Here is a 25,210-nt window from a genome sequence, read left to right on the forward strand (position 1 = left end):
ACACACACTATTTCCTTCCCAGATTGAAGCATCAGAAACTCTGTTGAGCATAAACGTTTTGCACATGTTGCTCTTTTGCTCCGTGGCACTAAAGCATATTTCTATATTCCTTGTATGTATTTCCCAGTCGTGCACACCTCCTCACAGTCTTTGTGATGCTACTTTAAAAGCCTCACAAGTAGTCAACGATGACTCTGACCGTAGACCTCAAACGCAGCAGTGATACACGATGCCTGATATTAGATGTTCAGTGTACCGTCTCTCTCATGGGACACCAAACTCATCTCAACTAGAGCGGCCATGAAGTGGGGCTGTTAATATATGCTTTCATAAAATAAATGCCATTGATTTAACATGCAAAAGCCTTACAAAAGGTAAATAGCGACAGAACACAGCTACTGGTTCTAAATCAAAGAATACATTAATTAATTAGAGCACTCACATGAGAATGAAGTCGCAGGAGTATATTTTGAACTTATTAACGTCTCTCTGTTAAAATTATAAGAGGGAGGCGAGCAGAAACAGCTGTTTATGGCTTGTAGCTCTCTCTCTCTCTCTCTCTCTCTCTCTCTCTCTCTCTCTCTTTCTCTGTCTGTGTTTTTACAACCACAAAAGCAATCAGCCTGAAAAACCCAATTATTGTTCTCACTTGTCACTTGTTCTGTCTTTCTATCAATTTCCTCTGCTCCCTTTCAGTATTCTGGACAGCGCCACACACACACACACACACACACACACACACACACACACACACACACACACACACACACACACACACACACACACACACACACACACACACACACACACACACAGCGCTGTCCATGGTCCTGAAATAACAGCCAAACCACATTCACGTTACTTTGTTTTTTTAAATACTAATACTACTAATAATTAACTATTTGTATAGCACCTTTCAAAAAAAGTTAGCATGACGTTACTGTAAAGGACAATTGATGGTAAATAGATGATAAATGGACTGTACTTGTTTATCTCTTTTCTAGTCTTCCGACCACTCAAAGCTCTTTAACACAACATGACATCATTCACTCATTCACACACTGATGGGAGGAGCTACGGTTCCACCTGCCCATCAGGAGTAGCTAACATTCATACACACATGCATACCCACGGAAGCAATTTATCAAACATAAAGTCCAAAAGCTTGACTAATTGTGCACTATTAATATTCGGTAGCAAGAAGCAAACACGGAGCCGCTTTACTTATTTATTTGAGAGATTCTGTTGGACTTCCCATCCATCACTCTTCCAGTTCTACTAACTCTGAGACTAAGCTCATCTACAATGTGTTTTTTCATGAAATAAATTCAATGGAGGGGACAATAATGGTTTGACATGTTTCCGCATGTATGTAAGTGCGTAAGTAGGACCAGTTGACACTAATTGAACAATGGAAAACAGTATATTCATGCTTCACAATCTCTTTTTTCTAACAAGAACATGGCGATAAAAGAGCTGCCGCTCACTTTCTAGCTTGATTACTTCACTGCAAAAAACATGGTTTAATCACTAGAATATCACTGGCCTTGAGAGTCTTCTTCAAAATGTGGCCATTTGGCTTTCAAGTGGGTCAAGTTTTTGCATCTCTGAAGGAAATTGAAATATTTCTGCAAACTGGGGTCCAGATCTGCTCTTCTGACTCATCCCTGCTGCTCGCATTAGTCCCTTAAACACACGTCTCAGAGTCAAGCTTCCACAGCGATAGTGTCAGACTTTGAAAACCCCGGGCTGTAAAAATAAACTGGGCCTGACTTGAATTGTGGTGTGCAATAATGGAGAGAGGATATATAACCATGACATAACGGAAACAGCCGAGAAATGTTCATAATGACCGTGTGGGTCATTTTCATAAGGATAAATCATTTGCCAAGCGATCTACTGAAAGCAGAAGCAGTGAGCAGTATATCCACGATGCTGCATTATGCATCAAGTGCCACTGGGTCCAATTAAAAGTTAAATCTGCAGGACTTTTGTACTTTTAGCATGAAAGGAACTCAAACTTCCAGAGCTTCTGCATTCAGCAGTGGAAGGAACACCATTGGAAAAAAATCTGTCTTCAGGGAGGGTGGGAACAGAAAGCAACTGGAATTATGGGAAATATTTCTGTTAATTAATTTTTGTTAATCAAATTGCAATCGAGTGAAGCGTACGACTTCCATATCGTACGTTCCACTTGTCCCCACAGGAGAACCTTCTGTATTTCTGGATCTCTTTCAGAGGGTTACACAGAGAACCACTTTTGATGGGTTCTATGGATCCACCTAAAACCGTTTCTGGAGGTTCTATTCAGAACCTTTGCCGTCTTCTGAGGTTGATACTAGAACCCACACATGAGGTTCACCAGAGGAGCATTTTATATACGAGGCTGCATCTCGAACCCACAGAGTAGCCTTTGTATGCTTAGATGAACATGGTTCTGAACGGAACCCATAGTTTCATAAAGAACCCTTGAAAACCCCTTCTGTCAAAAGGGTTGTGCAGAAGCAGATGGATCTGGACAGAATGTCATCCCTTCAGGAAGATTCTTTTTTAAAAGGTGAATATAGGAACTCACTTTTCAATAATGAATCAATTATTACCTAAATATTCTAATTTCATCCAGTCTTTTTAGTTCCCTTTTCCTCCGTGTGTGTGTGTGTGTGTGTGTGTGTGTGTGTGCGTGTGTGTGTGTGTGTATGTGTGTGTGTGTGTGTGTGTGTGTGTGTGTGTGTGTGTGTGTGTGTGTGTGTATGTGGTAACATGGCAATTACGGGTAGATTCCTGAGCCACACACAGTAGCTGCTAATGAGGGCTCTGGGGAGCAGCGGAGGAAGAGGAAGATGGGGGTTGTTCATCAGATTCCATATTATACTCATAATCAAGGCGTCCATTCAAAGGCTGAGCGCTCCGTGTTGTTGCAGTGAAGATTACCATCTTCCTCATCCCAAACCCACTCGCTCTCTACGACTAATTATCTTCATTCTCTTTTTCCTGAAGAATTATAGGAGAACTGTCCTTATGATGCTGCACTGTGAAGCAGGAGGCCACATGCACACTGCTGAGCTCTTTATTATAGGTTTCCTTTTTCTAATGTTAAGATCTTCAGCAGGTCCAATTCACCAAAACCGCCGTGGTTCGTCTTTCCACTTTTTCCTAACAGTCATCAATGGTTCAGTGGAAATACTCCATTAATATACAGTGTGAGGAATGACAATATTAAAACAGGAGCTAGAGGGAGGACATCAGAAAAGCATCATGGCTGTAAAGCAAGCAACAATTATTTCCTTCCTTCATTAGGAGGCAGTTTCTGTAAGAAAAACAATTAGCACTATTTCTTCTCTCAATTAGCATGCGTCTAGACTGGTGTGGACTCATTCTGAGATGAAGAGGAAATATCTTAGTGTCTCTTTTCCTTCAGCCAATTTACATATTCATCACTCCCTCTTTTGCCTTTTTCTATCCCTTTGTTCTTTGAGGCACTCTTTATGATCTGCGTCCATTCACAATGCTGGTGAATACATCCAGGTGAGGAGTTTATCTCCAAACCATGAACAAAAACCTTCATGGTGTCCTCATCTTCATCTTTCTGTCTTTTCTTCTCCTCCTCTTCAGAAAGGCACTCAGCTAAAGAGGTGTAGGCTTTCTTCTAAAGAGCCCTGTTGAATCGGACTTATTGGTAAATCAGATTAACGCCGCCTGCTTCACACAGTCGGCTTGCATTTGCTCTGCCTTTCTTCCCCATTACCTCTGACTGAGTTAAAGCATCTCCCCGGATGTGGCAGGATTGAATAGAGGAGATGTCATCCTCTGTCTGCTGCATTTCCATCAACAGCGGTTCAGGCAGTTTGACTCGTCTGATGTGTGTAATGTTAAAAAGAGAATGGTCCCTTTGATCGCTTCCATTGCTCGCTGAGCTCAGAATGAACTCGTATCACTTGGGCTCCTCAGATCTGTGAGTTTTACAGACTGATTTTGAGAAGAAGGCGTGTTTTCTGAAAGTCTTCCTTCAAGGCCTCTTTTGAAATGACTTTCATTTCCCCAAAAACATAAAATGTTCTGTTACTTTTGAGGTATTATTTCAGAATGTGTTCCTGAAATGCATCGTATCTGCTTATGTCATACAGCAGCTGACTGGTAGCTTATTGGACACCGTGCCTCCGTCATAATACACTCATAGTATGAGTCATTTGTTGTTGAGCTTTTTCTGATCTGGTTCTCCATCCTCGGGGAAGCATGACATCTTTAATGTTTGGTTTAAAGTTAGCTAACACAAACTGCATTACATACGTAGATAGATCATGGTAACAGAACGAGTGTGGTCATTGTTAATGGATGCAAACATTGCCTTCACCCTGCAAACGATGAATTATTAAATTACACAACATTTTGATTCCAGTCGGATCAACGATGTCAGAAATAAACAGAAAGAACCATTTTTGACCCAACATAGATATGTCGGGTCAATAATGATCTATTTTACAATTTGTTAATAAACAATGTGTTGACCTGCCAAAGATCTGTTGTCTTGACAAAATACTGATTATATTGATTTTCTTTCGAGTTAAAATTGATAGTTTTTTTAAACCTATGAACAAAGATCCACATCACAGTGGAAAGGGGTCCCACTAACAGGACTCATCCACAACCCTCCATGTGTCAGCAGGCTGTAGGTAAGATATGTATGGACAGTGTGCATTGTAAACATCCCTCCTGTCCAGTGGGTGTTAGCTAGCGTAGACCATAGGGTGTGTTTCATTATCAAGAACTACCCTCAACTCATGCAGCGCTGCACTAACAAAAGACATCATGGAAGCCATCAGTTCCAGAAAGACACTTTAATGATTTCCTTCAGCATCTCTCCCATGACCCCACATGCCCGCCCCCACAGCCATGTGGCATCCCTCAGAGCTCCTCTTGACCGGCCTCTTATTGATCTCTTGTTGTCTCCTTCTGATGAAAATGGATCTGTTTCCCCCCCGGGGTCCCAGACATGTCATTGGACTCGCTGGTTGCCATTCTCCCAGCCCTTCACAATGAGATTTTCACAGATATGGTCCTTCAGCGACAGGATGGGATGAGAGTGAGGGCAGCCTGCAGATCGGGATCAATATCGGACACGTCAGTATCACGGCACCCTCCAAAACACATCTCAAATATAAGGCAGTCTGTATTCTACAGGCTCTAAGTCATTTAGGACTATTTGTATTGAAGGAGGTAATGGTCCTGCAACGCATGCTTAACTTTCAAGGTTCAGCAATAGATCTGAGCCTCAAGCTCTGTAAGGACGGTACAAGTTGCATCCTGTTTGAGCCTGAGGACAGACTGAGGACAGACTGAGGACAGACTGAGGACAGACTGAGGACAGACTGAGGAGACAGACTGAGGACAGACTAAGGACAGACTGAGGACAGACTGAGGAGACAGACTGAGGACAGACTGAGGACAGACTGAGGAGACAGACTGAGGACAGACTGAGGACAGACTGAGGAGACAGACTGAGGAGACAGACTGAGGACAGACTGAGGACAGACTAAGGAGACAGACTGAGGACAGACTGAGGACAGACTGAGGAGACAGACTGAGGAGACAGACTGAGGACAGACTGAGGACAGACTAAGGAGACAGACTGAGGACAGACTGAGGAGACAGACTGAGGACAGACTGAGGACAGACTAAGGAGACAGACTGAGGACAGACTGAGGACAGACTGAGGAGACAGACTGAGGAGACAGACTGAGGAGACAGATTGAGGACAGACTGAGGAGACAGACTGAGGACAGACTGAGGAGACAGACTGAGGACAGACTGAGGACAGACTGAGGACAGACTGAGGAGACAGACTGAGGACAGACTGAGGACAGACTAAGGAGACAGACTGAGGACAGACTGAGGAGACAGACTGAGGAGACAGACTGAGGAGACAGACTGAGGACAGACTGAGGACAGACTGAGGAGACAGACTGAGGACAGACTGAGGACAGACTGAGGACAGACTGAGGAGACAGACTGAGGAGACAGACTGAGGAGACAGATTGAGGACAGACTGAGGAGACAGACTGAGGACAGACTGAGGAGACAGACTGAGGACAGACTGAGGACAGACTGAGGACAGACTGAGGAGACAGACTGAGGACAGACTGAGGACAGACTAAGGAGACAGACTGAGGACAGACTGAGGAGACAGACTGAGGAGACAGACTGAGGAGACAGACTGAGGACAGACTGAGGACAGACTGAGGAGACAGACTGAGGACAGACTGAGGACAGACTGAGGAGACAGACTGAGGACAGACTGAGGACAGACAAAGGAGACAGACTGAGGAGACAGACTGAGGACAGACTAAGGAGACAGACTGAGGACAGACTGAGGAGACAGACTGAGGACAGACTGAGGACAGACTGAGGAGACAGACTGAGGACAGACTGAGGAGACAGACTGAGGAGACAGGCTGAGGAGACAGACTGAGGACAGAGGAGACAGGCTGAGGAGACAGACTGAGGACAGACTGAGGAGACAGGCTGAGGAGACAGACTGAGGAGACAGACTGAGGACAGACTGAGGAGACAGGCTGAGGACAGACTGAGGACAGACTGAGGACAGACTAAGGAGACAGACTGAGGACAGACTGAGGACAGACTAAGGAGACAGACTGAGGACAGACTAAGGAGACAGACTGAGGACAGAATGAGGACAGACTGAGGAGACAGACTGAGGACAGACTAAGGACACAGACTGAGGACAGAATGAGGACAGACTGAGGAGACAGACTGAGGACAGACTAAGGAGACAGACTGAGGACAGACTAAGGAGACAGACTGAGGACAGAATGAGGACAGACTGAGGACAGACTGAGGAGACAGACTGAGGACAGACTGAGGACAGACTGAGGACAGACTGAGGAGACAGGCTGAGGAGACAGACTGAGGACAGACTAAGGAGACAGACTGAGGACAGACTGAGGAGACAGACTGAGGAGACAGACTGAGGAGACAGACTGAGGACAGACTAAGGAGACAGACTGAGGACAGACTGAGGAGACAGACTGAGGACAGACTGAGGACAGACTGAGGAGACAGACTGAGGACAGACTGAGGAGACAGACTGAGGAGACAGGCTGAGGAGACAGACTGAGGACAGAGGAGACAGGCTGAGGAGACAGGCTGAGGAGACAGACTGAGGACAGACTGAGGAGACAGGCTGAGGAGACAGACTGAGGAGACAGACTGAGGACAGACTGAGGAGACAGGCTGAGGACAGACTGAGGACAGACTGAGGACAGACTAAGGAGACAGACTGAGGACAGACTGAGGACAGACTAAGGAGACAGACTGAGGACAGACTAAGGAGACAGACTGAGGACAGAATGAGGACAGACTGAGGACAGACTGAGGACAGACTGAGGAGACAGGCTGAGGAGACAGGCTGAGGAGACATACTGAAGTTAGACTGAGGACAGACTGAGGACAGACTGAGGACAGACTGAGGAGACAGGCTTAGGACAGACTGAGGAGACAGACTGAGGAGACAGGCTTAGGACAGACTGAGGATACAGACTGAGGAGACAGGCTGAGGACAGACTGAGGAGACAGGCTGAGGAGACAGACTGAGGAGACAGGCTGAAGACAGACTGAGGATAGACTGAGGACAGACTGAGGACAGACTGAGGAGACAGGCTGAGGACAGACTGAGGACAGACTGAGGACAGACTGAGGACAGACTGAGGAGACAGGCTGAGGACAGACTGAGGACAGACTGAGGACAGACTGAGGACAGACTGAGGAGACAGGCTGAGGACAGACTGAGGAGACAGACTGAGGACAGACTGAGGACAGACTGAGGAGACAGGCTTAGGACAGACTGAGGAGACAGACTGAGGAGACAGGCTTAGGACAGACTGAGGATACAGACTGAGGAGACAGGCTGAGGACAGACTGAGGACAGACTGAGGAGACAGACTGAGGACAGACTGAGGAGACAGACTGAGGAGACAGGCTGAGGACAGACTGAGGAGACAGGCTGAGGAGACAGACTGAGGAGACAGGCTGAAGACAGACTGAGGATAGACTGAGGACAGACTGAGGACAGACTGAGGAGACAGGCTGAGGACAGACTGAGGACAGACTGAGGACAGACTGAGGACAGACTGAGGAGACAGGCTGAGGACAGACTGAGGACAGACTGAGGACAGACTGAGGACAGACTGAGGAGACAGGCTGAGGACAGACTGAGGAGACAGACTGAGGACAGACTGAGGAGACAGACTGAGGAGACAGGCTGAGGACAGACTGAGGACAGACTGAGGAGACAGACTGAGGACAGACTGAGGAGACAGACTGAGGAGACAGACTGAGGAGACAGACTGAGGACAGACTGAGGAGACAGGCTGAGGAGACAGGCTGAGGAGACAGACTGAGGAGACAGACTGAGGAGACAGACTGAGGACAGGCTGAGGAGACAGACTGAGGAGACAGACTGAGGACAGACTGAGGACAGACTGAGGACAGACTCACAGAGATGCTTCCAGCTTTGGAACCGTCATAATTAAAAGCTTTTCGATAAAGGTCCCACAACACTATTGGATGTTGTGTACGATTGCCTTAACAAAGAGTCATAGTTCACACAGCCATAGAGGGCTGGATGAGTTACATGTGGACAAAGGTTGTATTGAGACATTTCAACAAAGAACTGTGCCTTTTTTTTAATAATCTTTTGGAAGTCATCTTTTGGCAAATTGTAATTTATTTTCAGAGCATAGTTCTGGTATGTTTGATAGAAATCTAGGCATTACAACACTAATTATTACAGCATATCAGATACTATTGAACACATTTGTCATATTTAACAACAATGTACCAATGCTGCTCACCTGCTCTGCAAATTGCACTGCGATAGAGAAAAAGGGACATTTAGTTTTTAAATATGTACTTACCATTATATTTTTAAACATCCATTTACTCTACTTAAAACTGTCTTGAGTGAGTCCTATTATATATTAAACATATGCACACAATTCACAAGGATCAAGGCTGTCATGTATGTATTGCAGTGATTGAAAGAATATAAAAACGCACTTTGGACTAAGCTGACAGAATATACAATAACGGTTGCTGAAGCGTTTCTAACTTTTAACATGTACAAAGTATGTGTGTTTCTATTTTCACTTCCTGCAATATCACAGCAGCAACACTACTACGTTGTAACAGGAGTGCTATACAGAACAAACAGAACTCCTCAGGCTGGGTATCGGTCCTCCATAATAATCCAGTACCAAGTAGTATTCAAACCTCCTGACTAACGGTTCCTGCATCGGATCCTTTCGTCTTTACGACTTCTAGAGTTGTGGCCTCATAGCTGTTGTTTTCATGGCAACAAGATATCCTCTTGGATTCAGTAAGCTTTGCAAAATAATAATACCAATATGAGTCAAACAATATATGGCAGATTTGGATTGAGGTAGTCACCAGTTGTACACTGTGAATGTGACTGTGACTGTGATTGTGACTGTGAATGTGAATGTGACTGTGACTGTGATTGTGACTGTGAATGTGATTGAATTACCAGAATGATAATGTGTGCAGCCAGCATACATCAGCATTACACTTCATTTATTTAGCAATGTTACAAAAGCCTCTCCTTTTGCAGGAATGCCCAAATAACACCTTCACACCTGGAGAGGTTCAGGTTGAGGGCCTGGTGGTGGTGAGGGGGAGGGGTTATGGTTTATCATACCTGGTGAGGGGGAGGGGTTATGGTTTATCATACCTGGTGAGGGGGAGGGGTTATGGTTTATCATACCTGGTGAGGGGGAGGGGTTATGGTTTATCATACCTGGTAAGGGGGAGGGGTTATGGTTTATCATAGCTGGTGAGGGGGAGGGGTTATGGTTTATCATACCTGGTGAGGGGGAGGGGTTATGGTTAATCATACCTGGTGAGGGGGAGGGTTATGGTTTATCATACCTGGTGAGGGGGAGGGGTTATGGTTTATCATACCTGATGACCTCCAGGTCACAAGCTTGCTTCTCTAACCTGTAGGGCACCACTTCCAATACCCAAATAAACTATTGGGAGTATTTCACATGTTGTGTTGACTTTTACTTAAACATCTTGTATTTGACTCCTCTGATAACCCTGAGTCTCCTCATGGTCCTTTTTGGTCTTCGTCTAGAAGAGAAGAATGCAACATATTCTATCTTGGCTTTTGGAAAATAAGAAATTTGGCAAAAAAAAGTTACCAGCTGTATTGTGTTTGTGATCTCCATTTTGTAATGGATTTTTGATTTGTGTGAGTAAAATGTGTGAAGTTGAAACCTTCTGAATGACATACATGATTCTGGTCGCTTGGCTGAATACATTTAGTTTATTTTAATATGAAGCACATTTAGCCGTGTTACTTATTTGACCTACTGATACCTGTCTTGACATCCTACATATGTCCGTGTCCTTCCAGGTGAATATGTGGAGCGGCAGCTCTGCCGGGACGCCATCCTGCCGATGCCGGCCATCTGTGAGGTGCCTTGCCCAAAGGACTGCGCCCTGAGCCCCTGGACCCCCTGGTCTCTGTGCTCACACACCTGCTCCGGGAAAAACACGGAGGGCAAGCAGACCAGGGCTCGCTCCATCCTCGCCTACAACGCTGGAGAAGGTGAGAGCTCCTCAGGCCTGCAGCAGGAGGACATAGCAGTCAGTAATACAGTATATGTCAAGTACAATATGGTTTTGCCAATACATACCTCTCAACCAATCCTAATGGCTTGAGAGGTCCACATGAGTCACATGAGGCATATGAGTCATGAGTCACATGATACACAACGTGGCCCTGCTATCCACAAAGAGCAAAAGATAAAGCTGTATTGCTTATTATTAATACCACAGTGATGTCATCGATGCAAGCCTAAACATTCAAATGTCAAAATGAAATGAATTACTCTGTGTATTCCTCTGCAGCGACTGCAAAGGTTGTGGCTTGGGTTACTGTGATGCAGGGTAAGAAGTGACTGGAAGGATAACAAGCTGTTACAACAAGCACGAAGCACATGGTTATGATCATATTGTTGCACTGCACTGTATGCTATGTTCTGTCCTTTTACATTATTCACAAGGATGTTGTCTTTGCTTCTGTTCAAGGTCCTTCCCTGCTGTCATTGGTCAATCCAATCTTCGGTATTTTCATATTTAATGTTCTTAGACGACAGCCAGTGCTTTTTGCTGATGTAGTAGTCCATGTGTTGAATAGAGGGATGTAGAAGTGTGTCTACCTTAATGTAATCTGTTCCCGCTGATCTGCTGGCACAGCAGAACCCTGTGCTTTTAGAAGAGGAATAGAAGCTCTTACCCACCAGCAGTAGTATTGAGTGTTCCTTATCAGTGAATGTTTCAAAGCAGAGGTGAGGACTGGGTATCTGAATGAGACTGAAGCGAGTGCTTCTGGGTTAAGCCCAACCCTCCAAGCTGTCAATCACACTGTGAGAACTGAGCTCCTTCATTGTGAGAGGAAGCGGGAGGCTGCACGTATGGTTAGTGTCTGGCTTGGCAGCAGATCAGAACTTTTATCTTTTACGTCCCCGCTATCCTTTTAACTGCTGTCTTTGGCATATTCACAAAAACGCAGTATCCACGCTGGTTTCCATGCCGATGGATACTCCTCCTCCTTTGCGCATGCTGGCTTTCAGGAGGATCACAACTTGTTTATTAGCTTTGCTAGCATTCAGGAGGTGGGCCCCGCTGCAGTGTTGGCTTTTTCAAACTCTTGTTTTTGACGTGAGAACTTTCATATATAATGCAAAGATTAAGCAGCAAAAAACATATTTTTTTCGCACTAATCACGGGGTACAGAACCGATATATTTAAAACACACTCTATACAATAATAAAGAGGTTCCGTAGTCCGAACCAAGACGGAACCTTTATTACTCCGTTCATCTTCCAGAAACAGGAAGCAGAGCCCAGAGCCACGCCTTCATTCTTGCCTTCACCAGTGGACCGGTGTTGGGCATTAGCATTCACTACATACACTCAACAGTCATCTGCTTTTCCTTTGTGCATATCTGTGTGCTAGGGATTATAATAATGCCATTGTGATGTGCACATCAAATAAATAAAGTCAAAATCAATACATTATTTTTATTTATTTTTAAACAATGTATTTATTGATTTTCAGTCTGCAAGTCACATCAAATTGAATATCAACGAAACAATACACAGCAAACATTTTCACCCTGTTCCCCCTCCCATAATAATAAAGTAACTACATAATAGTTAAATTAAATTAAAAACAGATCATAAAAATGAAATAAAAAGAAACATAAAAATATACTTTACACACTGAATAATGGGTGTTTTTTGTTGTTGTTTTTCCTACTATTCAATGTACATAATCAGACAGTTGTCCTACTCCCCCTGAGCCTGTTCTTGCTGAAGCAAGTCACCAACATTAGTATTATGCCTTAAGAAATACCTAAAAGGTCCCCAGATATTTTTGTTTACGTCTAACAATATTCATCATCTTTTCCTGCCGTGTCTGAGGCCATTTCTTTAACCCACATACCAATTCTTGGGCCATCAACACTTCTCCAATTAAGGGCAATTATACATTTCGCTTGTAATATACACATATCTATGAATCTGAGCTCTTTGCTTTGTAGAAGTGTTATGATAGGATATACACCAAGAATAAAAAGCTTGGGAGTCAATGGTAATTTCTTTGATAAAATTTGATCAATCATATTAAAAACATCTTGCCAGAAGGATTTCACTTTCCCACATTAATCAATACATTTGTATTATTTTATTATCTTTAGACAAACAACATACTGAGACGTCTACTCATTTGTTCATGTAATGTCTCATTCTTTCTCATTTCTTTTAAATATCGGCTTTAATGTTGTTTTTTTGACGATCATTACTATCAGTTATGTTAACATATAACTTAAAGAGCTAATAGATAACTGGTAAATAATGAATACAAGTTAATAATATGATGACAATGGTGACGTTTATAGAGCATAACATATGCCGTAGCTTATCTGAAGCCATTATAGCGCCACATTATCTCAAATACATGTTGAGTTTGATTGGTAGCACTTACATATCTATCAATTAACTATTGCATTAGCTAGTGCAGCAATAATGGTGTGTCCTTCTATGAGTTAATGAGCTCTATGCCTGATAAATGACTGCCCTGATGAAATCCAATAACGCCTTTTCTAAAAGCCCCTGTGAAGGACACGACCCCTGTGCTGCGACACAGAGGTCAGACATGTCTTCGCTCTGCGGCTCTTCCTCGTGTCCAATTCAGACCCCAGAACTGATGGGAAGATGTCGGTCGATGACTTCTGAGGCGCTAATGGTTGACGTTCTCCTCGGGGGTTCTCTTTCCCCCAACATGATAGCTGCTGCAGATGACAGGGTTTGGCTGTGACCGGGGTCCCACGGCGTGACCCCCCACCTGGGTCCAGAGCTGGCTTCTGGCTCTGTGGAGACACTCTGCCCCCCGGGTCACCTCGTCTCTGTGGTCGTCCCACTGATTTATCTCTCGTGCTGAAACCCAAAGCTAAGAGCTAATGTGTAGCAGTGCACAGAGACTCCTTCAGCAGTGAGTAGCATTAGCCTTCCTGCTAGCCAACCTGTATCTGTTCATGTCACTGTTATGGGGCTTTGACGGCGATAATGACATTCATTTGTGATTAATCCTGTTTGCCCTAGCATACTGTACTGTACTTGGTGGTGATGGTAATAATTATGATTCATTATCTTTGGTAGTTCATCACTTTTAAATCGGGCATACAATTTAGTACTTTTAGTAATTTAGCTATTATTATTTCCTTGGATTTTCAGTTGATGAAATCTGATTTTCTGAAGGTAGTTCTCTTCTTTGTGTCCAGTCAAGTTATTTATTTTACTAACAGTCATTCCTCTGCTCAGTGAAGTTCCACCAGACAGCAGGTGCTCTGTATTTAAATGACTTCTACGTTTGCTGTTCAGAAAGTGGACATCCAACACTGAGCTCTTTGTATGTCCCTGGAGTCTAGAAGCACGTCAGTGGCACTATAACACAATGCCACAATGGATTTTAATAAAGTAGTAATAATACATGTTACTTATGCATTGCGGGGTTGGGGTGAATCTGGTCAAAATGTGTTCAATAAAGAGAATGTGAGTCACATCACCTACTAGACCATTACGAGGTCATAGCACCAGATCAGACCAGCCCTGTTACAGAGACCAGCCCTGTTACAGAGACCAGCCCTGTTACAGAGACCAGCCTTGTTACAGAGACCAGCCCTGTTACAGAGACCAGCCCTGTTACAGAGACCAGCCCTGTTACAGAGACCAGCCTTGTTACAGAGACCAGCCCTGTTACAGAGACCAGCCCTGTTACAGAGACCAGCCTTGTTCCAGAGACCAGCCCTGTTACAGAGACCAGCCCTGTTACAGAGACCAGCCTTGTTACAGAGACCAGCCTTGTTACAGAGACCAGCCCTGAGAAGTTTCCTTTTGTCAGTTGTGTCCCATGAGTCTAGAATACCCTTGTAAACCCAAACGCTTAGAGGCTTCCCATCTTCCTGTCTTAGGCTAGTGCTGATGACATTGTTGGTTCCATCTGGAGTCCAACAAAGACAGTGCTTTGTGTTCCTTCCTTTCTCAGGTGGAATCCAGTGTCCCAACAGCAGCGCTCTGCAGGAGGTGAGGAACTGCAACGAGCACCCCTGCACCGTGTACCACTGGCAGACCGGCCTGTGGGGCCAGTGCATAGAGGACTCCTCCATCCCAGCCACCAACACGTCTGCGGGCCGGACACGAGGCGCCGACGCCTCCTGCTCAGTGGGGATGCAGACCCGCAAGGTCATCTGTGTCCGGGTCAATGTGGGCCAGGTTCCTCCCAAAAAGTAAGATTCCACATCACTTCAGACACATGCAGTGTGAATCCAATACTTGAATGTCATTCCATCTCTGGTGCATACAGTGTAACACCGGAGGATCCAACTGGTGTCAAATGATCAGCATGTTAATAATAATTAGACTTTGAACAGCTTTACTAATGCTAAATAGTGTGTTGTTATCATAAAGTGTTACCACAATCTGTAACTTGCTGTAGCTCATGTTTAGTTTTGATAAAAGAGTCGCTTGTTGCGAGGCCTCTAATTGTTTCTCTGACTGTCTTCTTCTCTAATGGCTGCCGTAAATGAGATTCATGAGTATGAATAATACACATTTGTAGTAAATACAAATGTTATTTAAAATGTGAATAATTGGATTCTGGTTCCAGAATCGAAATCTCTTCAAATGGTACATTCGTTAAACTTCAATTACATCATCATATTTCTCTGATGGTGTTAACACACGGCTGGGCACATATAGGCTCCGTCACTGACGATTGAGTGGTTAGGACAAAACAATACAAACGAGTACTAACCTCACACATGAATGTAAAATATTTAGATAACGGGACAATATGTTGGTATCAGGAGCGTTCTGGTTGAGTAGATTTGACTGGGTACCCATTGGCAACCCAATTGTTTGGCAAGGATTAGGCTTTATAATGGTTTAAAATAGTAAACTGGCTACTTGTGAAAGAATTGGTTGTTCTCATCGTCTCTCAACACAACTCCAGTCCAGCGTCTCAAGCCTCAATCTGAAAACAATGGCTGAAGAGGCTGAATCGTTGTTAAGGCGACGGTGTCCGAGGTTGCTTCCAAATGCCTCCATTTAAGTGAATTGCCGCCGCCAGTGTCTGGTTGCAGCCGGTGTTTGCCGATGGCACGTGGTGCAGTTTAGTGTCCTGGTTGGTGCTGCTGGTGTCTGCTGAGGTGTTGGCTGATGAGCGGTTCAGAGCATCTGGGTCTCTTTACCCCCTGAAGGCGTCTGCTGGGAACAGGAATTATATATTTATTTATTCAACAGAACGGGAGCATTATTCTGGCAGCGACTACGCAGGGAAACCCACCCCCACGCTGCGTATGGAAATTAATCTCACTTTTTATTCCTGCGCTCACTCCCAACCCCACCGATACATGCTGAGCAGTGAGCAGCAGCCTTGGGACTCACTTCCACATCAATGAGAGGGTGAACCCGCTTCCACCAGCAGCTGAGCCGGGGTGTGAGGCCCGCCGTCAGTAAACAGACACTCGCTCATTCTGATGCATTAGGATGATCATAGAAAATGAAATATGTATTAGGAAATGTATTAATTAAGTGTGTGGTTAAAATGTGATAGAAGCTGTGATTGTTGAACCCATGTGTATCCATCCTATGTCTTTGTTTGCCATAGAGCTTCTTCTCTTGCAACATTTTAATTGGAAATCTGGAATTCTGAGCAGCGCTCACTCCCAGGTCGGCCCGACACCTCGATGATGCCCCTACCTTCAGAGGGGATTTCAGGATTTGGGATCAGGGTTCAGTTTCGGTGCAGCTGGCAAATCACTACTGATGAAAATACAGTTCGGGCTCGTTGTTGCTAAGTGGAAAAAACAGTTGACAAGTGTTTAGCAAATATATTTAAGTTGTTTTTGGAAGGATAGTCTTAACTTTAACCTCTTAGTCTTTGGTTAATCTCCAGATAATGACCTGCAGTTCAGGGCTAAAACATGGAAGTTGTATCACTGAACATGAAGAATTGTGTAAACACACACACACACACACACACACACACACACACACACACACACACACACACACACACACACACACACACACACAGTCAAAGTCTCACAGAAAGATCCAGAGCTGAAGTTGGGTGCATTGGGAGTCTCCCAGTGAACCTAGTGAACCCAGCATGGTTTCTTTGGTTCTGTCTCCATCAGATATCACAGGGTCTCTGTGTGTTTGCCTGAGCGTGTCAATCATGTACTTCCAGGTGTCCGGAGAGTCTGCGCCCCGACACCGTCCGGCCCTGCCTGCTGCCGTGCAAGAGGGACTGCATCGTCACCCCGTACAGCGACTGGAGCGCCTGCCCGTCCACATGTCAAGCAGGTAGCTCCGGCTCTCCGTCGGCTTCAGCTCACGCAGTGAGGCGTTCAGGGTGTCACACCGGGTGTCACACCGGGTGTCACACCAGGTGTCACACCGGGTGTCACACCGGGTGTCACACCAGCCACACGCACCAGTTCCAGAGGGAATGCATTAAGGCCTGTATGACTGTGGGTCTCAATTGATGAAGCATGTCAAGTGTGCTCATCATTATTTCGGCGCCGGCAGAGAGATAATAACATCATCATGCGGTTTGGATTGTGACATGTTTAATAAATGTTATGGGAGCAGCAGCAGCAGCAGCCTTTACTAAAAGGAAAATATTGGAATAACAAGAACATTGTTAAGTGCAGATGTTGAACATCATGGGTCAAGGACTCGGACAAACCTTTATTATTTCTTTCCCCTAACAATCTCTGAGATATTATTTGGTAAGCGGGTAAATCATTAGGATGTTAGTAGAGACCGTTGTGTGGATTCAGATGTGAGCAGCCGACACAACAAACAGCTGCTGGACTTCCTGATGCTGTTGCCGATATTGGAACCTATTTGCCGAGCAAGTATGTTGTGTTAAGTAAGAGAGCTCCAAACTATTCTCAGCCTCAACGCTGTGTGGCTGTAATTCCCCTGAGTCTGGCTTTATTACCGGCGTAGTTACTCCCCGAAGGCATCTGCTGAACAAATACATAACTCACCTCATTATCTTGTATCTATATCAAATATCAATACAATATCCATGTGTCTGTCTCTCTCTTTGTGCAATAGCGCTAACAATGAGAGCAGATCATCTATGAACAGCGAGGTTAGGGTTTCCGTTGTCTTGCCTTTCAGCACGTAGGCAAAGACAAACAATCACACATTGATGCAGTTTGATGCAGTCTCTTCATAACTCAGTAAAACTGAAATGCACGGACACAAAGCTCATTCTGTGTCGATGATAAAGGTTTCTCCGATATTCTTCAGCAATGATTCGACCCAAAGTAGAACATGTTCCTCATAATTTCAGATCTTGCCTTATGATTACCACGATTTGATGTTTTCTTCCTATGAAACCGGATCCAGGACAGAAGTGTGTGTACAGTATGACTTTACATGTTGCAGATGTGTTACTGTCAGTCCTGAGGCTCAGAATGTTCCATCAATGCTGATACCGACAGCGTCAGCACCTTTAGCATCTGTATGAGACACACCCGGCTTTCAACTGACTCCAATGTAAACCTCACCTGCATTAGACAGATCAAATGACGCAGCATAAAGAGCAGTCCACTTTTCTGCATTAGCCTCCCTTAGAAGCGGTTCAATTCCAGTCAGAAAATAAACAAATTGTGGAAAAATGAAGACCAACTGGGTTTCGTAACAGTTATTCTAACTTGACATATTTAATGAAATACAGCAAATAGTACCTTTTGAAATGAAGGACATGCTGGAACTCAAGAGGAAGCCCCAGTAGTGTTCACTCTGCTGCCTTTTGTATTCAACAGTTCATCTCAGTTGCTCATTTGTTCGGCACTCATAAAACTACACACACAAACGTACTCGTGTGTTTCTGTCTTGGCTCAGGTGGTAAAACCAAGAAGAAGCAGTACAGGAAGCGTATTTTGATCCAGATCCCATCCAATGGGGGACAGGACTGTCCTGAGGTTCTGAACCAGGAGAGAGAGTGTGATGCTCCATCTGTCTGTCAAGGATACAGGTAAGCTGGTCCTATTCAACATGCACACACCTGCACACACTACGCAGTGACAACCTCTTGGAACTACATGTCGGACTTCTGAGGCATTTGGGATGCTATGGTGTCCTCAAAGGGCCAAAACAACTACAGAAGTGCACACAAACGGATCGTCTGCAGTTATTTTAATTTTAATTCTGACTCAACTCGAGTCTACTGCTACTTTCACATGGCAGACACTTGCACCCTTTTGATGGCTTTCATTATGGATTATGACCTGTAGGCATTGAGTCTATGTTCCTGTCATGGGGAATGTATTGCCCACAAGATTATCATCGTCCTGAAAGAGGTACTGAATACATATTCTAGAGATGGCTAGTGAGGCATTTCACTCTTATTCTTATAATCCGTCTGATCCAGGATATAGAACCATTTACTCCGTCCTGCATTTGATTTCCAGACACTTGTGATTCTTATACCTCTTCTGTTTTTAGATGGAAAACCCACAAGTGGCGGAGATGCCAGCTGGTTCCATGGTCAGTGCGTCAAGACAGTCCTGGATCTCAGGAGACCTGTGGGCCGGGAATGCAGGTTCGGGGTGAGGACAGACACACACACTCACACATGTTGTGTTCTTCTTTAGATGAAAACATTAGAAAACCAATGTTCAACTTTACTTTAGCTGTGGATGTCATGGGACTGAGAAGAGGGATGTGAATGTTACAGTTTAAGTGTAACAGAATCTAACCTTCTCAACTCCACAAAACCAATAGACTTAAAGTCTGGGTTTAACAGCCAGGGGTGGTAGATCGTCTCACAACAGAACATGACCTGTGGCCCGAGTGAGCATTGAAGCAGACGGTTGACTTGCTATCAGTGGACACACTCAGGCTCCATTATCAGATTCCAATGATGAGCATCCTGCTCCTCCATTACCTGTAATAGCATCTGCTGAGCTGGAGACACAATTCAATACGAGCCTCTTAGATTCAGCCACTCACTCAATACAACGTGTGGAAGACAAGCGCCATTTCACCAGTGTGTGTGTGTGTGTGTGTGTGTGTGTGTGTGTGTGTGTGTGTGTGTTGGGGGGGGGGGGGGGGGGGGGGGGCAGTGATGATGATTGGATGTTGGTGTTTTTATTGTTAACATATTGTCACCGGTGTTTTCTTGACTATACTGCAGGTTGATTGAGGCCATGTTTTTTTTCCATATAACCAGCTAGCGTTGTGTTAGCCACATCAAGCTAAGCCTAGCTTCTGCCACAGTACCACTACTTTATACTTGTTTAAGGAAAACTTACTTTTTCCAGATGTGTAGATAGCCCCCGATGAGCTAATAAAATATGATGCATCGTAGGACAGTTCAGATTAACCCCATCTTGTCAACTATAAATATATGTGGACACGATAATAATTCATGTTAAGTTGTTCGGCCCCAAAGCGTCATCAAGTGTGACAATATATGAGTTATAGCATACATTCCAATTATGTTTGTATGAATAAATAATCCTGTTCACAATGCTAGGCCCTCCTGGCTGTCTGCATACACTGAAGCGGTTGCCATGGAACGGTGGTTGCTATGAAAAGGAAACTAGCAGCTTGCATATTCTTTTTTCATCACGGGCTAACATCGATTTCAACATTTACATAATTTGTATGTTGCCATTTCAGTTTCTGCTTGCCTGCATATTCTGGGCAACATTGTAGAACATCCTCTTTGCGTGGCACCTTTTCTCTGTAGAAGTTAACCTCACATGTTTCCATTGTGTAGCTAACTGTGTTACTTTGTATGTGTAACCGGTTCACCCTCCCTTAATTAGATGTCATAGCAGTGTTATGCAGGTATTATAACACATATATGAACCTGTTTTATGATGCTACTTACACATACATGTATTGATAATAGTTATCCAACAGTATGATAAGTACAGTAACGGTGTAAAGGTTCATGTCTGCACACATTATGGAATCCACTATGAGTAATATTTGAAGGAGTAAAAACGTTGGACCTCAGGTTTTGGAATACAACTTGTGTGTTTGTTTTACTCTGCAGGAAACGATCATATTTCATGTCCCTCAGTAATTCACCCAAAGACACAAAAACCTTGAAAAAAAGAAGGAAAACTTCGTAATATCCCAGGCTTATTTTTCAGCATAATACAAACTTTTCTTTTAATAATTGAATACAATATTTCTACAAATAGTTTCCAAGTAATATTGACGTACTTCAGCTGAAGTAACATGTTGAATACAGGACTTTGATCACTAATGAAGGATTACATGCAGCAAACGCCAGATACAAGCAGTCCCGGAAATATTATTCAATCTGTTTTAAAACATAGAAACATAGACAGTAACATCCTTCACTCTGCACACGCAACACGTTGAGTGAGAACAACCACAACGTCATCTTTAGTGAGAACATAACATTTCTTAGCAGTTATAAACACGAATAGGTAATTCCAAATGCTTTTGTGCACTCATCAAATATACACAGTATATAATAATATGCATTGCACAGTACATTGCATAGCTGCTCGGGACTTTTTCAACATCTGTAAGAAAGTAATGCGGCGTATTTATCAGAAGTTTTAAACATGGAGCTGCTTTTTGAATTATCAAGACTTTCAAAGGAACAACTCTTTGCAACTTCCGTTTCGTCATAAACAATGGCATCGTAATTAGTTTTCTCCATGTATGACTCCCTCAGGAGGAGGAGCAGCAGAAGGGGATAACAATGTGTAAAATGCACAGCATGCTGTATATGTCCTGAAATGATGCACACATAGTGTGTGTACCGTGTTTTGTTGTAGATTTAGAGTGGAGCGTGGACACACTCTCATGTTCTCATCATGTAAAGCAAAGTGGACTCGACCCTCAACATTAAACTCTTTATTAAACTCTCTTCCCTCCTTCACCACTGTAGCTGTTTCTTGCCGGAAGCAGGACGGTGGGCAGGCAGACGTTGAAGCTTGTCTTAAGTTTGCCAGCTCCATGCCGCCCCTCACACACCCCTGCCAGCTGCCCTGCCAGGAAGACTGTCAACTCAGCAGCTGGTCCAAGTTCTCCTCCTGCACAGCCGACTGCGTGGGCGTCAGGACGCGCAGGAGGATGCTTGTCGGTGAGTGACAGACTTTGATTTCAAGCTGACTTCCAGATTACATCAATCTTTAGAGTGAAATCAGTGGATGTGAAGGACATTTGGAATGTATTTGTGTACAATGAGAGGGCTACAAACAGCCCTGTTCCATATCTAAATCTCTACACTTCCACTGGGAGCGGTCACCAAGCAGCCTCAATGCTCAAGCACCAACAATAATTAATGGAAACCTTAATTAGGTTAATAACCTTTTAAAAATCTATTTGTAAGCCCTTTCCTCGAAAATGGCATACTCAAACTAAAAAGGGTGTATCTCTACAACCACTAAGGCTATTTGAATAATTTTGGTGTTATAATAAAAGGCACACATGTGAGATGTGTATATATCAGTCTATATGTTACTGGTTAAGAGTAAATGAAGATGACACAGAACAAATTAAAAGGTTTCAGGTCCGCCTATAAAAAAATCACTTTCAGGATGATTATTTCTTTTAAATGGTGCAGCTGTAAGGTCCAACTCTAACCCAAATCATAATACAACATGTGAACATTCTCTAACCCAAATCATAGCACAATATGTGAACATTCTTTCTGCAAAGGTTGACTTTGATAGGGGGCTAAGGGTTTTTAAAAGGTTTTAAAGATGAATGTTTTGTTTTGTTTTGTTTTCCAGGGAAGAGCAAAAAGCACGACCAGTGTAAAAACAACCAGGTGTACCCTCAGAGCGAGACCCAGTACTGCCCATGCAACAAATACAACTCCCAGCCTGTGGGCAACTGGTCGGACTGTGTCCTGCCTGAGGGCGGCCGCATGGAGGGTCAGCTGGGCATGAAGGTCCAAGGTGACATCAAGGAGTGCGGCCAAGGACATCGTTACCAGGCCATGGTGTGCTACGACCAGGACAACCGCATCGTGGAGACGTCTCGCTGCAACAGCCATGGTGAGCAGTCCTCTTAGAAACACCAACAATGCATTTACATTACAAAGCACAGATTAAAATCACAACAAATCATTAACTCCCAATGGTAAACAAGTTTAAATTACAGCGTTTTACTAAGTCTGTCTGTCAAGAATGCACCAGCTAAATAGAGAATCCATCTGTATTACATCTCTGTTGTAAATGACTGCAAGCAGTATGACCAGTACGACCAGTATTACCAGCATGACCAGATAGATGTCGCTGATAAATCCTCGGGCTGACTTTGAGATGTGTTTACTATTCTACTGTTACGTTATATTTTAGCATACACCAGGGATGTCAGGATTAACCGATTTTCCCATAACCACGTTAGTGACCTGGACAGTCAACATATCGCTGGTTCACACATGATGGCAACACTCTTTCTGGTGACTGCAATGGGAGGACTATGGGGTGGACCAATATCAAACTTTCAGTCCTTAGTTCTCACGCTTTCTCCTTCCAACAGTCAACTTTGATTCATTCAACCATGAATACAATCTTGGCCTTTGTGAGACTCATATGTGTTGTTGGAGAAAACACGGACATTCCGCCTTGTTGGATGAAACTTATTAAATGTGGACCTCAAAAGAGACAGACCCTGAAGCTGAATACTATGAATTGACTTAACAGTCATTTTATTTCTAGTCATGCGGCAGGCTCCCTGTAGAAGACTTTATTTATATGATCTCACTGAAATATGTAAAGTAGGCTAGAAGTGTTCTTCAATGAGGAATCCTGTCCCAATATTTCGGATCATTCGACCTCAATCAAAAGGAGAATTTGGGGATACATTGCTGCCAGCAGCCCAAATCTGTCAGGCCACTTTGTATGAGCCGTATTAGCATTCCCTAGTATATTCCCATAAAGGGAGAAAAGGGAATTATGAATCACAGTGCTGTCGTATTCTGCTTCTTAGCCCTGGGAAAAAAGAGAAGACATCAAAGCACTCGGGGAACGAGTGTGTCTGTGTTTGCTCTCCTCCTGGTGCGGGGCTGTAACTGTAAAAAGATGTCGGACTCAGAGTCGCTTTCTTTCTCTCGGATTTCGGAGTCCTTGATTGGTTCTATTATGCTCGAGAGCATTGTGGGAGTAACACGGTAAGTTTGTACTCCCTTTTGCTGATAGATGTGTCTTCTGACTACAGCTGCAGATCAATGATAGGTTTTAATTTCTGTAATAAACGTCTGGTTCGTTTTATGAAACACGTCTCTGGCCAATATCAGTACTGAATCTGTGTGTCCTTAAACAAACTATATAGTGGGGTTTTTAAACTCATAATTCTTGGGGTGCAAGTCCCCAGGTGGCGTTGTCGGTTTCCTTTATATTCCCCCTTCCCCTAGGACCCCGTCACATTCTGGGGTCTCTATGGGTCTGTGGGTCTATGGGTCTATGGGTCTATGGCAGGAGGCAGGGAAAGCATCACATGGTTAAATCTGGAGTCATCATCAGTGAGCAACAGCAAGAATGTCTGCTTGAGAAGTTGCTGGCTCCACGGCTGATTGTCTCCTTTTGGTCAGAACATAACCTGTGATGATGTTTGATGTGTAATCTGTGGTCGTGCGGTTGGGTACAGGGTACATCGAGGAGGCGTGCATCATCCCCTGTCCATCGGACTGCAAACTGAGCGAGTGGTCCAACTGGTCGCGCTGCAGCAAGTCCTGCGGCAGTGGGGTCAAAGTTCGCTCAAAGTGGCTCAGAGAAAAGCCCTACAATGGAGGAAGGCCGTGCCCGAAACTGGACCATGTCAACCAGGTGAGAGGTCTCACTGTGAACAGCGTGATCTCAACAACACAGCACGTCTGAATGCTTGTCTTTCTGGTTTCTGATGTATTTAGAATGCCAGATGAAGGCGACTTTCACGACTGTCTTGAATGTACATTTCTGTTTACTTCCTGAGTACAATAATCTTTTAATAATATATAATTAATAATATTTTTTCTGTTATTTCTTTCTCTTCCTTGATGAATGGGTTCCATCCACAGGCTCAAGTAAGTACCATGTTGCTTATTTCTATGTAATATATGTGTTTACCTCTTTTCGTAGCAGTTATCTTGTTATCTTTGTTGTGTTTAGTCAAATTGTGATATTACATGTCAAAAGAATGATTGTGTGAACTAGATGTTCTTATTGTGAATCATTGTTTATCTCAATACATATTCCTCATGATAACTGCAGATCAGTTCCAGAGGAACAACATTCAGTGAATTTTTTTTTGTTGCTAAATTAACTATGTCCTGACCCTAAATGTGTTGTGTGTGTGTGTGTCAGGTGTATGAGGTGGTGCCGTGCCTCAGTGACTGTGGGCAGTATGTCTGGCTGGCAGAGCCCTGGAGCGTGTGGAAGGTCAGCAACGTGGACCTGAAGGATAACTGTGGTGAAGGTGTTCAGACCAGGAAAGTCAGGTAAGATCAAACCATGTCAAGACACTGTGTCTTTCTCAATCTGCATGCGTGTCTGTACTTCTGGGTGTTCTTGTGGATGTTTGCATTGCATTCAGTTACTTTGGCATTC

General features: G+C 44.0%; 1 protein-coding gene across 1 annotated transcript in view; it reads left to right on the forward strand.

Annotated features, from left to right (window-relative positions):
* thsd7aa (thrombospondin, type I, domain containing 7Aa) overlaps nt 1-25,210 on the forward strand; it is a gene marked incomplete at both ends in the record, with an annotated part of 136,827 nt that overhangs the window by 87,589 nt on the left and 24,028 nt on the right. The window contains 9 exons of the mRNA XM_079232232.1: nt 10,451-10,645; nt 14,647-14,887; nt 16,855-16,970; nt 18,528-18,660; nt 19,131-19,234; nt 21,565-21,759; nt 22,412-22,678; nt 24,273-24,457; nt 24,968-25,101. Of these exons, the coding sequence (XP_079088358.1) occupies nt 10,451-10,645; nt 14,647-14,887; nt 16,855-16,970; nt 18,528-18,660; nt 19,131-19,234; nt 21,565-21,759; nt 22,412-22,678; nt 24,273-24,457; nt 24,968-25,101 (1,570 nt within the window). The remainder of the gene's footprint in view (nt 1-10,450; nt 10,646-14,646; nt 14,888-16,854; nt 16,971-18,527; nt 18,661-19,130; nt 19,235-21,564; nt 21,760-22,411; nt 22,679-24,272; nt 24,458-24,967; nt 25,102-25,210) is intronic.

The sequence above is a fragment of the Taurulus bubalis genome (genome assembly GCF_910589615.1).
Source record: "Taurulus bubalis genome assembly, chromosome: 16".
NCBI lineage: Eukaryota > Metazoa > Chordata > Actinopteri > Perciformes > Cottidae > Taurulus > Taurulus bubalis.